Here is a 14,383-nt window from a genome sequence, read left to right as displayed (position 1 = left end):
TTGCCGGTCCCGGTCCGGTACAGGCACCACACTGAGGGTTGCGGTCCGTTGCCGGACACGAAAAAAGACAAAAAGGAAAAAAAGAAAAAAAGAAAAATAGTATTAAAAGATAACACGGGGCCGGCCCGGTGGCGCACTGGAGAGTGCGCCGCTTGGGAGTGTGGAGGCACTCCCGCCGAGGGTTCGGATCCCATGTGGAGACCGGTTCCCACTCACTGGTTGAGCGCGGTGCGGGCGCAACACTGAGGGTTGCGATCCCGTTGCCGGTCAGTAAAAAAGAAAAAAAAGAAAAAAAAAAAAAGATAACACGAATCTTTCCATGACCTTTCTGAGATTTCTTGTATGCTAGATGCCAATGGAATATGTTATCTGGTACCTGAAAACTTATCCTGAAAAAAAAAAAGATAACACGAATCTTTCCATGACCTTTCTGAAGATTTCTTGTATGCTAGATGCCAATGGAATATGTTATCTGGTACCTGAAAACTTATCCTGAATCTTTTTCGCCAAACATACCATAACAGTTAGACCCCACACAGAGAACCACAGTCCTACTCTGGACTTCAGTCTAATTAGAGGGTGGCCTCTGACAATTTACTTAATTGTACAACCTTGGGTCCCTCTTGTGTAAAATAGAGGTCTATCCAGGATGCTATAATTTTTATGGCCCGGGTCCCAAAGTGTGCTGGTGCTTGAGGCAAGGAACAAGGTCAGCCTAAAGCTGCAGTTGTAGCTGGAGCCAAGGTCTGCAGACCTGGAGCCCCAGTCCTGAATCTGCTGCGTACTTGCTTTGTGGCCCTGGGTAAGGTATTTAACCACTGCAAAGTCCATCTCCAAAGCTGAAAGTTGGTATTCACCTCATAAGGTGATATGAAGACTGGATGAGATAAAGCAGGAACACTGCCTAGCCTTGTGCCTAACACCAAAGGTGCCATCCAGAAACAGTAGCTTCGAGGATTTTCAACACCAAAGCGTGTGTCAGTGTCACGCTTGAAAGCTGCCAAATATCACCATTTCTATAACAGCAACAACAGTAGCATATCCCTCTAAAGCATTTATTGTGTGCCACGTTCTGAGCACTTTACATGTGCTAACTCATTCAGCCCTCTCAACAACCTGGAAGGCAGACACTACTATTTCCATTTTACAGAAGAGAAAATGGTCACAGAGCGGGTAGGACACTTATTCAAGATCACAGTTACCAAATAACAGAACCAGGATTTGAACCAGGTGATCTGTGCTCCTCAGGGTCTGTTTTTAACCACTAAACTGTCTTATTATTGTTTACACATATCTACATTTATGGATGTGGGCGTAAATATGATATTTTTCTCTATTCTGATAGCTCCCTAATTTCAATATCTGATACCAGGATCTCTTTCTCACCATTTTTTAAAAAATTAAGATGACTTTGCCAAACACTCCATTTTCACCCTACCATCTAATTTAGAACCTATTTTTTAAATGACTGCCAGATAATAACTTGTTATAAAGGTTATATAAAAAGAGGGACTATAGGAAAAGACACTGACTGGCCACTTATGAGCTCTAAGATCACAGCATGATCTATGAGCCTAACATGTTTTGGACCTCAAATGCTAGAAGTTACCTTCTCATGCTGGACAGCACTCCACTCCATTAGCTTAACTCTGTTTCCCTAGATTTTCCACCTCAAAATAGAATGGTTTCTCACTAGATCACATGCACCTTTCTATCAGCTCATAATATGTCCCTTAGGGGAAATAGTTTGGATTGCAGACTGAGCAAGCCTCAGGGTTTTGGCAGCCTGCGATTCTGTTAATTTACAGATTCTGTTATTTTTTTGTTTTCCTCCCTTAATTCACTTCTATTTCCATGTCCAGCACACAGGGAAAAGCCTTACCCCTCTAGCAAGTGGGACCCCATTGGTGAGGAAGGCCTAGATTCTTGTATGATTCGACCACCTCTTGGGAAGCACAGGAGGAGTTGAGGCTGGTCAGGGCAGGCTCAAGTGTCCCCACACTGCATTGTTATCATCTCCTCCCAGACACTGAGGATGCTGCATGGACCCTGTCCTACCAGTCATACTTCTTGCTGGCTTGTGCACAGTCTTTCCCTTGGGTCCTGCAGTCCTAGCATCTCGGTCTGTGCTCACTGGAAAATCCAAATTTCCTGATGGCCAGATTCTGCCTCCTACTCTATCTTCTCATTTCACTGTGTCCCTCAATGGAATCTGTAAAAGTCTGAATCTTGGTTGTGAAGAGGGAGGCTCCCTAGACCAGGAAAATCAATAGAGGTAGTTAAGTGTTCCTGAGCATTTTAAGACAGAGACTGCCCAGAGTGTTAGATGAGGTATTGGGGAGGGTCAAAGGTGGGATCTTTTGCACAACTCAACACACAAGTGATCAGCCAAGGCAGCCTGTTATTTACACAAGCTCCTAGCATTTGGCTTGATATACAGAATATATTCAGTATTTTTTAACATATACAATCTTAGTTTGATCAGTTTCAGAGGGCTCTGAACCTCTGCAAAACATCATGTATACACATCTCAACTAGAATACCACACTCCAAAGGACAAAGGCTCTCCCTGCTGGCAGCCTCCAGAGAGTCTAGCACCTGTCCCTGCCTCTTCACCTACTGAAGTAGCCCAGGTCACCTCCACAGAAGCCTCCAGGCTCTAGAGACCCCTTTGGAAACTAGAACAGAGTTTTGAATCCTGACAGACCCGGTTTAATGCCAAGCTCTGTTCCTTACTGCTTGTCTCAGGCAAGTCACTTTTTCCCTGAGCCTCAGTTTCCCATCTGTAAAATGGGGATAACACTAACTAATTCACAGGGTTCGTGTCAGGATTTAAAATAATACAGAAAAGTATTAGCTAGGACATAGTAAGCATTCAGTAAAGTATACAACTTTTATTACTAATCCTCAAAATTTTCTTTTTATTGCTTTTTTTTTCTTTTTTGAACATAATTTCCCAAAGACAGAGAACTGAATCCTATGGAAACACGGTTCCCATGAGGCTACAAATATTGCCAATTTTAGTGAGAAGTTATGTGAGACAAAATATTTTCCTTATTTATCACTGTTCTTTGAATCTGTTTTTAAACAAAAAAACCCACAATGACAAAAGCCTTCTAAAACTGTCTTTTCTAGCGAGCACAAATTAAGAGACCTGAGATGCTAAAATACATTAGAAGCTGCCGTTTATTTCTCATCCTTGACCACACATACAAGCGAAGTCCCGTTTCCTGAGCATACAGGCTCCAGCTGCTCCTTGCAGCACAATCCCACCGTGCTCCAGTCTCCCTAGACTGCTCCTGCTATGTAAGCACCTCATGCATTTTCTATTCACTTTACCTGGAATTCCTGTCCCCTCACCTGCCTGCCTGGTAACATCCAAACCTTTGTCCAAACATCAGCTTCCCTGATAAGCCTTTCTCACTTCACCAAACACCCTGAAAGCCAGGCCCTGTAACAAGCCCTATTACAATGCTTTTCCCATTATGATGATTGGGTGTAAGCCCCCTGCCCCTACCTCAGTTCCTAACTGAGAAGGTCTAGGTCTTGTTCTTTTTTGTACTCTCCTCCCCGCCACTGTCTGTAGACAATTGGAGCTCTACAAACATTGAATGAATACATAAATGAATTACTAAAAGACAGATTTGGGTTAATGACCCAAATCGATCAGTTATCAAGATATGATTATGGGTTATCAATTTTCTTCATCTATAAAATCTATTTGCTTTCACCTATAAAATGGGAATGTAAATAACTTTTTTTTCTTGGCAGCTGGCCAGTCCAGGGATCTGAACCCTTGACCTTGGTGTTATAGCACCATGCTCTAACCGACTGAGCTAACTGGCCAGCCAGAATGTAAGTAACTTATCACAGAGTTTTTCCATAGCATCAATGAGGAAAATTTATTAAGGGTCTAGCACAGTGGCTGACACACAATAGGAGTCCAATAATTGGCACTTGGTGTTGTTTCATCTTTCTGTCTTCTCTGCTCCTCTTGAACAGCTTACCTAGAAAATGAGACCGAGATTAAGTTCCCTGTCACTGCTGCTATGTACATACGGTCTCAAAACATAGATGGTTGTAATTCATAATAATAATAATAATATCAGAAAATTATTTTTAAATCGAAGTACCTGTTCCTAGATCCTCTGGCATTTCTCTTTGAATTCTGGACAATTAATATTTATCAGTTTCTGTATAAGTTTGGCATTCACAAATTTTATCTTCAAAACTGCTGATTAAAAAATCACTCTTTTTGTATTATCTGTGTTCTGTGAGGGCAAAAGATAAAAGACAATATGTGCAATACACCACTGAAATGTTTCTAATAAGTTCTATATGTAAAAATAAGTTAGCTTTAAGATTTAAGTGAACAATTCCATCTAATTTTGGTATTTAAAAAAGAACTCTTCACACGGATAGTTCTTAGGAACCGTTGGTATTTTTACACATTTAACATTACATTTTGTCAGTGCTCTGGTTTATTCACTATATTAGTCCATTTTCTGTTGCTCATAGTAGAATACCCAAAACTGGGTAATTCATAAAGAAACAGAATTTATTTCTTTCAGTTTTGGAGGCTGGGAGGTTCAAGGTCCAGGGAACACATCTGGTGAGGGCCTTCTGGGTGGGAACTCTCTAAGAAGTCCCATGGTGATGCAGGGTATCACATGGCGAGGGCTGGGCGAGTGTCCACGTGCTCACTTGCTCTTCTTATAAAGCCCCTAGTGCCACTCCCATGATAACCGCTTATCCCTTACTCCGTTTTCCATGAATGGATTAATCCATTCATGAGTGCACTGCCATCATGCTCAAGTCACTTCTTAAAGGCCCCACCTTTCAAATACCATATTGGGAATTAAGCTCCAACATGACCTTGGGGGAACATTCAAACCATAGTACTTACCCCAGTGTGTTTGAATTTTCTTACTATTTTTTTGTTCCAGAAATGGCTCTCCCACCATATTTCTTAAAGGGAATCTCTGCTGTAATGTAAAATGAATTATAAAATTACCCCAAATTTTCAGGTTAAGAAACCAAATCCGTCATTTTCCTATCAGGCATAAATCCCTAGGATGATTATACCTCCCCTGAGCTGAAGCAAAAAGTCTTCAACAGGGTGTGTAAGGTCTTCCTGATTTGTCCATCTTACCTCCTCCTCCCTCCCCTCCAGCCACACTGACCTTCTTTTGTTCCTCAAGGTCAATATGCTCCTTAACCTCCAGGCCTTTGAACATGCTATACATTGCCTTGCCTTCCCCCTTTCACTTGGTTGACTTTTATCCTTCAGATCTCAGCAATGGCAGGTGCCTCTGCCATATATTCCCACAGAGCTAGTCACCTCTGTATTTAATGGCTGTCTCTTCCCTCTCACCCACCACTTCAAGACTGTCAACTCCATCAGGGCAGGAGCCATGTCTAAATTCTTTACCTCTATATTCCTGTGCTAGCACATGCCATGAACTATATTAGGCATTCAATAAATGTTTGCTAAATAAAATGAATGAATCTGTCTGGAGAAAAAGAGAATTTTACTGACTATATTTGGGACAGATCACTTAACTTTATGGCTTTGAGTTTTAGCTTCCTGCAGCATTCAACATGAATCATGACCTCAAGAGGAAAGAGCTAACATAGCCAATATGTTTTACTCAGTTTTTGCTTATCTCTGGGAACACCTGTAGTCACAACAATGACCCTGAACCAAATGTTGAGCACTATATTCTTGAAATGTTCACTAATTAGTGATGTTATTTTGTACCCCCAGGCAGTGGGTCAGGAAGTACCAAGCCAAGAGCATCGTTTAAAGTAAACATAAAGATTCATGATGTGTACCGAGTTCCTAGTTTGAGTTCTGCACCCTGGCGGGTCACATAGCTGTGTGACCAGCTCCCTTGAAGAACTCTGAACTCCTAAGACTTGAGTGGGCTTCCCTGGGTGGAGGAATTTTGCACACGTTTCTGCAGTTCACAGCTGGAGAGAAGCATGTATCCCTGCGAAACATGTGGGATTCCTGCAGAGGGAGGATGAGAAAGCCTATGCTGACATCTCTAGCTTTTGCCATTGCATGACTTTATCTTGCTGTTCCCACACTGTATCCTTTGCTGTAATACAGCTTAGCCTTGAGTATGACTTTATGCTGAGTCATGAATGATCCTTCCAGCAAATCACAAAGTGGGTGGTCATGAGACCCCTGAAACATTTTCCTTCTTGAACTGCTCCCCTCCCTTGATGTCTGTGACACCATTCTTAGTTTTCCTCCTACCTCACTGCTGATTTTATTTCCATCTTTTTGTTGGCTCCTATACTCTACCAGACTCTAAATGTTCCAGTGTCCTATAGCTCTATTCTGACCTTCTTTTCTTTCTCTCTACTCTCTTGTTAGGTTATTTTATTAGTTCCATAGGTGTCACTACCATCTATATGTTGATGACCCCCAAGCTTATTTCTACAGCCTAAACTTCTTCCCTGAGCTCCATTTACACACCCAACTGCCTATTGGACATTCCCACTGGATGTTTCTTAAGGATTTCAAAATTTCTAAAAAATTGTCTAAATGAGAGCTCTTGATTTCACCCCATGGTAAACAATTATTGTAACTAATACCTCATATATTCAGTTGCCTGAGCACAATGCCTACAGTTTATCCTTGATTTTTCTCTTTCCCTCATCCCCTCTCCCCCAATCCAATCCATTAGTAAGTACTGTTGATTTTATTTCTAAAACAAGTCTCTAATCCCTCCACTTCTCTCTGTTTCTAACACAGCATCTTAATCCAAATCCTCCTCATCAGCATTTGCCTGGGTTACTATAATTGGATTATTCTGCCTGTTTCTATACTTGCCCCTTCCCAATGAATTCTCTATTCAGCAGCCAAAGTTATCTTAGTCAAACCTACATCAGATTACATCACTCTCTGCTTAAAACCCTTTGATGGTTTCCCATTATTCTCAGAATAGAATTCAAACTCTTGATGTTGGAATTGGCTCATAAGGTGCGCTGTGATCTGTCCCCCGCACATCTCTGCAACTGCCTCAAATACCTCTCTCCCCTTGCTCACTGTGCTCCAGCTATGCTGGTCTCATTTCTGTGAGAACACGGCAAACCCTTTCCATCTCGAGACCTCTGCACTGGCACTATGTGCACTTTGAATTAAGCTATGAGAGCTAGCTGATTCTCACCTTTCAGATCTCAGTTTAAATCTACCATCTTTTCAGGCTGGCTTCCCATCTTCCTTTCAATATCACATTCTTTTTATACAACATTCATTCAAATAATAAGTTCTATGCTTTAGGCACTGAGAATATAGCCATAAACAAGATAGATTCTCTGTCTTCTCGGAACTTACGTTCTCGGGTAATTGCTACTCTCCATTGCATTAAATTATTTAGTGGCTTCATGGCCATTATTAAAATCTGTGCTTGCCTTGTTTTATGTTTGTGAGAAACAAAAAAACTAGCATGTGTAAGAAACATCAGAGCACAGACGCTGTTTGTTCACTACTAAATCCCTGGCCTAGTACAGTGCCTGGCACAGGCAGACTGGTGTTTACTTCCAAGCAAGAATCACTTAACCAAAGAGCTCTAAGTCTAAAAGAAAGTTTGAAAATCTCTGCAATTGAACTGACATGGTGTTGTGCTAGAATTGTACGCCATAGAGTCTGAAAACACATTTTGGGCATTTAGAAGGACATGTTCTTAAAACTCAAAAGATGACCAAGTCTAACTAAAAAGGCTAGAATGTCGCATTTCCCAATTTATCTTTCTATTTCTTCATAGATAGAAAGGAATTTACTAGCAACAAATGATAAACCAGTTAGGCTTATCTCTATTACAGCACGATTATTCATCTGACTCCCTGAGGGCAATAAAAAATAAAATGTCTTCTACAATTGAGCAACCTTTGTCTGAAATTTAACTCCATGTAATTTGCTATTATTATTAAGACATAAATCTTTCTAATTAAAAAATAATGGAAAAATGTTAAAATAATCCCGTGCTCCTCACATGTTTCCAGGAGTCTACATTTTCACAAGTGAATATTCCCCATGAAAAGGATTTTAATGGGTGGACCTGGCTGAATTACTAATGATGGACAAGGGAATGAGTATTTAACAAGGACTAAAAATTAAAGTTAAAATACCTTCAACAGTTTATCTGTGTATTTCCAAAACCCATGCCTTTCTGAACCACTCACAGCAAGAATAATTAAACATATCAGTTGCCTTTATCTTAAATCTGTACATTTCTAGGCCCAGCCCGTGGCTCACTCGGGAGAGTGTGGTGCTGATAACACCAAGGCCACGGGTTCGGATCCTGTATAGGGATAACCGGTTAGCTCACTGGCTGAGCGTGGTGCTGACAACACCAAGTCAAGGACTAAGATCCCCTTACCAGTCATCTTTAAGAAAAAAAAAACAACTGTACATTTCTGAATATGAAAGGGGGAAAAAAAGACACTTAAAATTGAGGGGTTTCATATCTCTATTCAACTCTTGTGGGAAAAAGTCTTCTTCACATGATCTTTTTATTGTTTTCGAATTCTCTATATACACCTGAATTGTTCCTGCACCGTTCAAGTAAAACCTGGGATATTTACTTAACCTCATCTCAATGGAGGCAGGGGTGGTGGTATCAGTGGTGAATCTCCTATACTTACTCTCTCTTCTCTTAATACGTGTTTGGTCAATGTTTGGGGGGCTGAGGGAAAGGAAGGGGAGTAGAACCACTTTAGGCTTATCAGTGAATAATTCAGTTAAGTTACTTACTGCCTGAAAAGACACTAACTTCCCTGAAGCCTCCTTCAACACTCCAGTGACTCATCTTGAGCTGAGGCTTGATTGTGGTCCTCCAATTCTCTCTCTCTAAGTTATCATATCACTTACCATAAAACTAGTTTTAGCAAGAAAAGATTATACTGCAAGAAAAGAATTTCATTTTCTGAGGGACTGAAGTGCTTACATACAATGTAATTATATAAAGGTGTATACATAAAGTCATATACGTACAATATATGTAACCATATAAGAGTATATATAAAAACTACATCCTATATACTTATTTGAAATAATATACTAAATAACAATATACTTACATTCATGTGTTTCATTTAATAAGCATGAAAAAATTCTTCAACTCTGTCCCTTAGAGTGTGTGTCACATATAATAAGCACATATTGGGACTGAGGACAAAGCTGAACAAAGCGTGGCCACTGGCCTCCAGGTGCAACATAGACAGAGCCATGGGAAGATGCTCAGGAAGAGGAGTGAAAGGAGATTCAGACTCTGCCCAGTGGAATAGAAAAAGGCTTCTCACAGGAAGTAACATTTTGAATTAAATTTTAATTAACTGACTAAATGATCAAATGGTGTCTGACCTCCATTCCTGCTCTAAAAATGTGACATTATCTAAATTTCACCTGACTGTATTTGTATACATACCTGTGCATTTTGTAGGAAAGAAGGCTTAGTGATGTGTTTGGATAACTGTCAGTTCACGTGACTTTAGTGGTCATCTTTAAGTGTGGTTCTAGTTTCCACAGACAGACTCCTATCAGAAGAACTTAAAGACTGGATAAGCAACTAATTAAAAGGTCTTTATTTAAACAAAGAAAAGGATTAATTAATTGGCTTCTTCTACTGCATCAGTGACAGGGTGAAGACTTCATCTAGGTAAGCAATATCATTAATGCGTTTGCTTCACCACCATGGAGGCTGGTATCTTCAGCTCTGGGTAAGTTCATGCTAACTCTGTGAAGCCAATTCGAAGGCAACTTGTTTGAAGTTGGTGGCATTTTTTGGATGCAGTGGAGATTAAGCCCTCCAGCTGAGCTTGAGGGAAGGTATGTAAGTGAAAGGTTACAGATCGAAAAATTTGTACTCTTTAAACATCTGACATGCAGCAGTCCTCAGAAAACAGAGATGAGAAAACATTTTCAATGTACAACTTGTATCTGTTTTAACATAAACTCAAATTAGGATTTACTAATATTTTAGCAAACTATTATATTACATTTAATTGCTAGGGAGCTAGGAAGAATGCAATTGTTTTAAATCACTAGACAGGAAGATCTGATTAGATTTGATTTAATCTCTTTCCCCTAATCCAAATACATGCCAGTATTTGATATAATCTTTTTGTGTGTGTGTGTGTGATTTCACTTTAAGATTTTTTAAAATCTTACTATCTTATTTTGTACTCTCATACAAAGGGACATTCTAAATACACAAACTGAAATGAGGCAACAGGGCTAATGGCAGTTATCATCTCTCCACTCTAGATACTGCTGTCACCATAGTGTTACCGACAGATACATATGGTCATGGATTTAGAACAGAATCCCCTTCTGAATGCTGGCTACATAAACTTGTAGTGGGTCCTTATCAGCTTTCTGTGTCTGTGATTTTAGACCAATAATTCTTAACCCCATCAGGTGATGCCTCTTTTTCTCATGTCTAATATTTTGCAACTCCTACTTTACTATGCTGGCACACAATCCACAGAAAACACCACATTGATATGCATAATTTCAAAAAGATCAATATAATGTTCAAACTGTATATAAAGGAGAAATAAAAAAGAAACATAAAAAAAGAACTGATGGCTAACTCAAGAAAAATCAGGAAAGGTACAATGTTCATTCATTCATTCCTCGATTCACTTAAGGGAATGCCTTTTTTGCTCCTAACCCCTTTGTCTAACAGGATGCCTGGCATGTAATCAATAATCTATATCTGTTTATTTAATGGATTGAATATTTGCTGAGCAAAAACTGTGGGAAGTGAGCAAAGATGTATGTCATGTGTTCCCTGCCATCAGGTAGTCCCCTTTCAAATGCAAATGTATTTATTATGGATTTCTCAGGTTAGGCTCTCCACACACCCCAAAATTAGTTTAGGACTATTTTATTCTTTTTTTTTTTTTTTAATATAGTCTTGTGTCAAGGGCTGACTTTCAATAACCACAGCGAGGGAACTTCTCTGCTACATAAAAAAGAGAGTAATTTACAAAAAATATGGTATCAGTATATAAAAACTTGGGCATGATTCCACTAGAAGACAAATGAAGAAGTCACACGCTTATACCTATACTTGCAAGTCCCCGTGAACACATAGATTACAAATGCAGATTGATTCAGCACTGTGGTCATTGGTGTCAGGATTTTCTGAACATTAACTATCTCTCAATCAAGCTGACAGCAAAATTGAGATTCTATCAATATTTTGTAATATACAAAAGGTAACACAGAATTTTACTTTGCCTCTTTCATCTAGTAACCATTTTTATTCCAAATCTCAACTATATACAGCAATACTCTAGGGGCAAGTGATATTTGAAACTGTTAAAAAAACAATGACAGCCAACATTAAGTAAATTTTACTGTTTGCCTCACACTTCACATATATGAAGGCTGTGCCATATAAACTAGATGTGTAGTAGACTGTATCACCTAGGTTTGTGGAGATATATCCTATGATGTTCACACAATGAGACATCTCCCTTAATCATTCTAACAATGGTATGAAATAACTTTATTGTCCCCAAATTTACATGTAAAGAATTGAGATGAAATGAGTTGACCACTGTCAGTAGGTAACAGAGGTTTGACTGGAACCAAAGTCTGTCTTGTGCTCAAGACTGAATCCTTAAGCCTCTTTGCTATAGAGAAAAGTTTCTCCAAATCCCTTTTTCTCTGTTCCCAGTCCCCCTAGCCTCTGGCCCCTGTGATTCTGAAAGAGTTGATAAGCATCCTTCATCATCCAAGAAAAGGCCTGTTCTTTATGTGCTTTATATTCCCATGGAATTCCTTGATCCCTCTTTGGTATTCACAATTTTATTCAAAGCAGTCTGAATTCCATCTTTTGGTGTAGAATTAGATTTTTTTTTTCTTTTTTGCCAAAACTCTTTGATTATGAACCAAAAAGAGAAGGCTGAGATCATGCTGCATATGAAACCCCAAAAGACCATTTTATCAACACCATACTCTCCCTAGTGAGCTAACCCACCAGCCCTCAAAAGACCATTTTAAATGAGATTTCCTACCATCTTTGTTTTAAGAATCTTGTCTAACCTCCCGCTAAGTCTAATCTTTGTTTTATCTGAATAAGAAAGGTTGCAAAAGGAAAGTGGTAGATAATAACAATCTGTGTTATCAAATACTTTCCATGTATTAGGTGTTTTAATACATTATCTCAACAACTGAAAGTAGGCATTATCCTCATTTACAGAACAGGTCAAATAAAGCAGAGAGGTTAGTTAACCTGCCAAACTTGTACACTATAGCTGAAATTCCTACATTTTAGTGGTTTTCTTAATATTTAGTCTTCAATATGTCAATATTTGCACCACGATGAGCATTTTATACAGAATCTCAAGCAAACTGATTTTTTTACAAGTATATTTGGGAAATGAGCAGAGTATCACAGAAGACCAACTGTTTTAGGGCTGGCCCGTGGCTCACTTGGGAGAGTGTGGTGCTGATAACACCAAGGCCACGGGTTCAGATCCCTATATAGGGATGGCTGGTTGCTCACTTGAGAGAGTGTGGTGCTGACAACACCAAGTCAAGAGTTAAGATCCCCTTACCAGTCATCTTTTTTTTTTTTTTTTTAAAAAAGAAGACCAACTGTTTTTGCCAAAATTTTATATACAATGTTCTTTTCCCAGGATAAACCACCAGCTAAAATCTACCCAGTCAAGGGCAGGTGATGATGAGAGATTTGTAACACAGTATATACCTCTTAAGGGCAAGAATATAAGTCAATTTCAGAGAGATCTCTGAACACTTGAAACGAACACTTGAAATGGTATGCAGACTCCTGGCAGAGGTATTCAATAAATATCTGTTGAATGAATATGTGAAAGCAAGAGTTCTTGGAGAAAAGAGCATGAGAAATAAATTCTCCCTATTCCTTAAACGTAACAGTGAGAAACAGATACTAGAGTAGTCTTTAAAACCTCTAATGACAGTATTGACTATGATTAGTATAAATTTCATAAGATTTGTTTTTCTTATAAATCAATAAATCTTTCTGGAAGGCAATTTGGTTATATGTATTAAATCCTTAAAACTGCTGTAGACTCAGTAATTTCCTTTTTGGAAATGTATTCATCATAACAATATTAGTAACAGCAACTTTCATGTAGCACTTACTATGTGCCAGTTATTGTTCTAAAGACAGGGTCACACAGCTATAAAGTTGAGAATCTGGGTAATGGGCCAGAATAATCAACCACAATGTATATCGACAAAATAAAATTTTTAAAAAAAAGTTGAGAATCTGGAACTTGAACACGGGCACCATAGTTCCAAAGCCTGTGCTCAGACAACTTTTGCTGTCACCTACGAGAATGTTCACTACAGCATTGCTAATAATGGGAAAACTTTAGAAACAAACTAAATGTCCATCAGTAGAGTGTAAGTTAAATGAACAATGGTAAATCCATTGATAGTACACAAAGCAGGAACTAAAAATCAAGTTTTAAAAATAACATGTTTGCATGGACAAACAAAACAGAATATTTCACTCAGTGGGGGAAAAAAAGGCACAAAACAGTGCATAGTGTAACTCCAGTCAAGTAAATGTTTCCTTTGAACAGTGAGATTTTAATTTTCTTCTTGGTGCTTTGTTATGTCTTCCAAATTCTTTAAATAAACTTGAATTACTCTTGTACTCAGAAAAAAATTAGTAATAACAAATTGCTCTCTAGAGCAGCACAGCCCATTTAAAATATAACGCAAGTCATACATATAATTTTAAGTGTTCTAGTAGCCACTTTAACAAAAGTAGAAAAAGGTGAAATTAATTTTTTAAATATTTCTTATATATCTAAAATATTACCATTTCAACATGTAATTAACATAAAAACATTATTAATAAAATATTTTACTTTTTCGTATTGTTTTCAAAGTCACTTTTAGCACATCTCAGTTGATATAGTCACATTTCAACTGCTCAATTGCCAAGTAGCTAATGGTTACTGTACTGGACAGCACAGTTCCAGATTCTTGGCAGAAGCTATACTTTCAGATCAAATGTGCCCAAACCATGACTCTAAAGCCCTCCACTAATGACCTCAACCTCCATGTAACCATCTCTCTCTGTGTCAAGCTGCTTTTTTTTTTAAAGAGAAAAGAGAGGTGATTGGCAAACATGAGTTTGAATCCACCCTCTAACACTAGCTGTGTGATTTTGGGCAGGTTAACTAACCTCTCTGTGCCTTATTTGACCTGTTCTGTAAATGAGGATAATGCCTGCTTTGAGTCATTGAGATAATGCATTAAAACACCTAATACATGGAAAGTATTTGATAACACAGATTGTTTTTTTTTTTTTAAAAGATGACCGGTAAGGGGATCTTAACCCTTGACTTGGTGTTATCA

At 38.7% G+C, this 14,383-nt stretch overlaps 1 protein-coding gene across 2 annotated transcripts in view; it reads right to left on the bottom strand.

Moving 5' to 3' along the window:
* CPM (carboxypeptidase M) overlaps positions 1-14,383 on the bottom strand; it is a 65,128-nt gene that overhangs the window by 48,995 nt on the left and 1,750 nt on the right. The window contains exon 1 of one of the 2 annotated variants that reach the window (XM_008585771.1): positions 4,134-4,216. The exons of the other annotated variant lie outside the window; for it this stretch is intronic. Coding sequence (XP_008583993.1) covers positions 4,134-4,155 — 22 coding nt within the window. The 5' untranslated portion in view covers positions 4,156-4,216. Of the gene's footprint in view, positions 1-4,133; positions 4,217-14,383 lie in introns of those variants that run through there. 2 annotated transcript variants of the gene reach the window in all.

This window comes from Galeopterus variegatus, unplaced genomic scaffold, assembly GCF_000696425.1.
Source record: "Galeopterus variegatus unplaced genomic scaffold, G_variegatus-3.0.2 Scaffold3704, whole genome shotgun sequence".
Taxonomy (NCBI): domain Eukaryota; kingdom Metazoa; phylum Chordata; class Mammalia; order Dermoptera; family Cynocephalidae; genus Galeopterus; species Galeopterus variegatus.
This window is presented reverse-complemented; position numbering and strand designations above follow the sequence as displayed.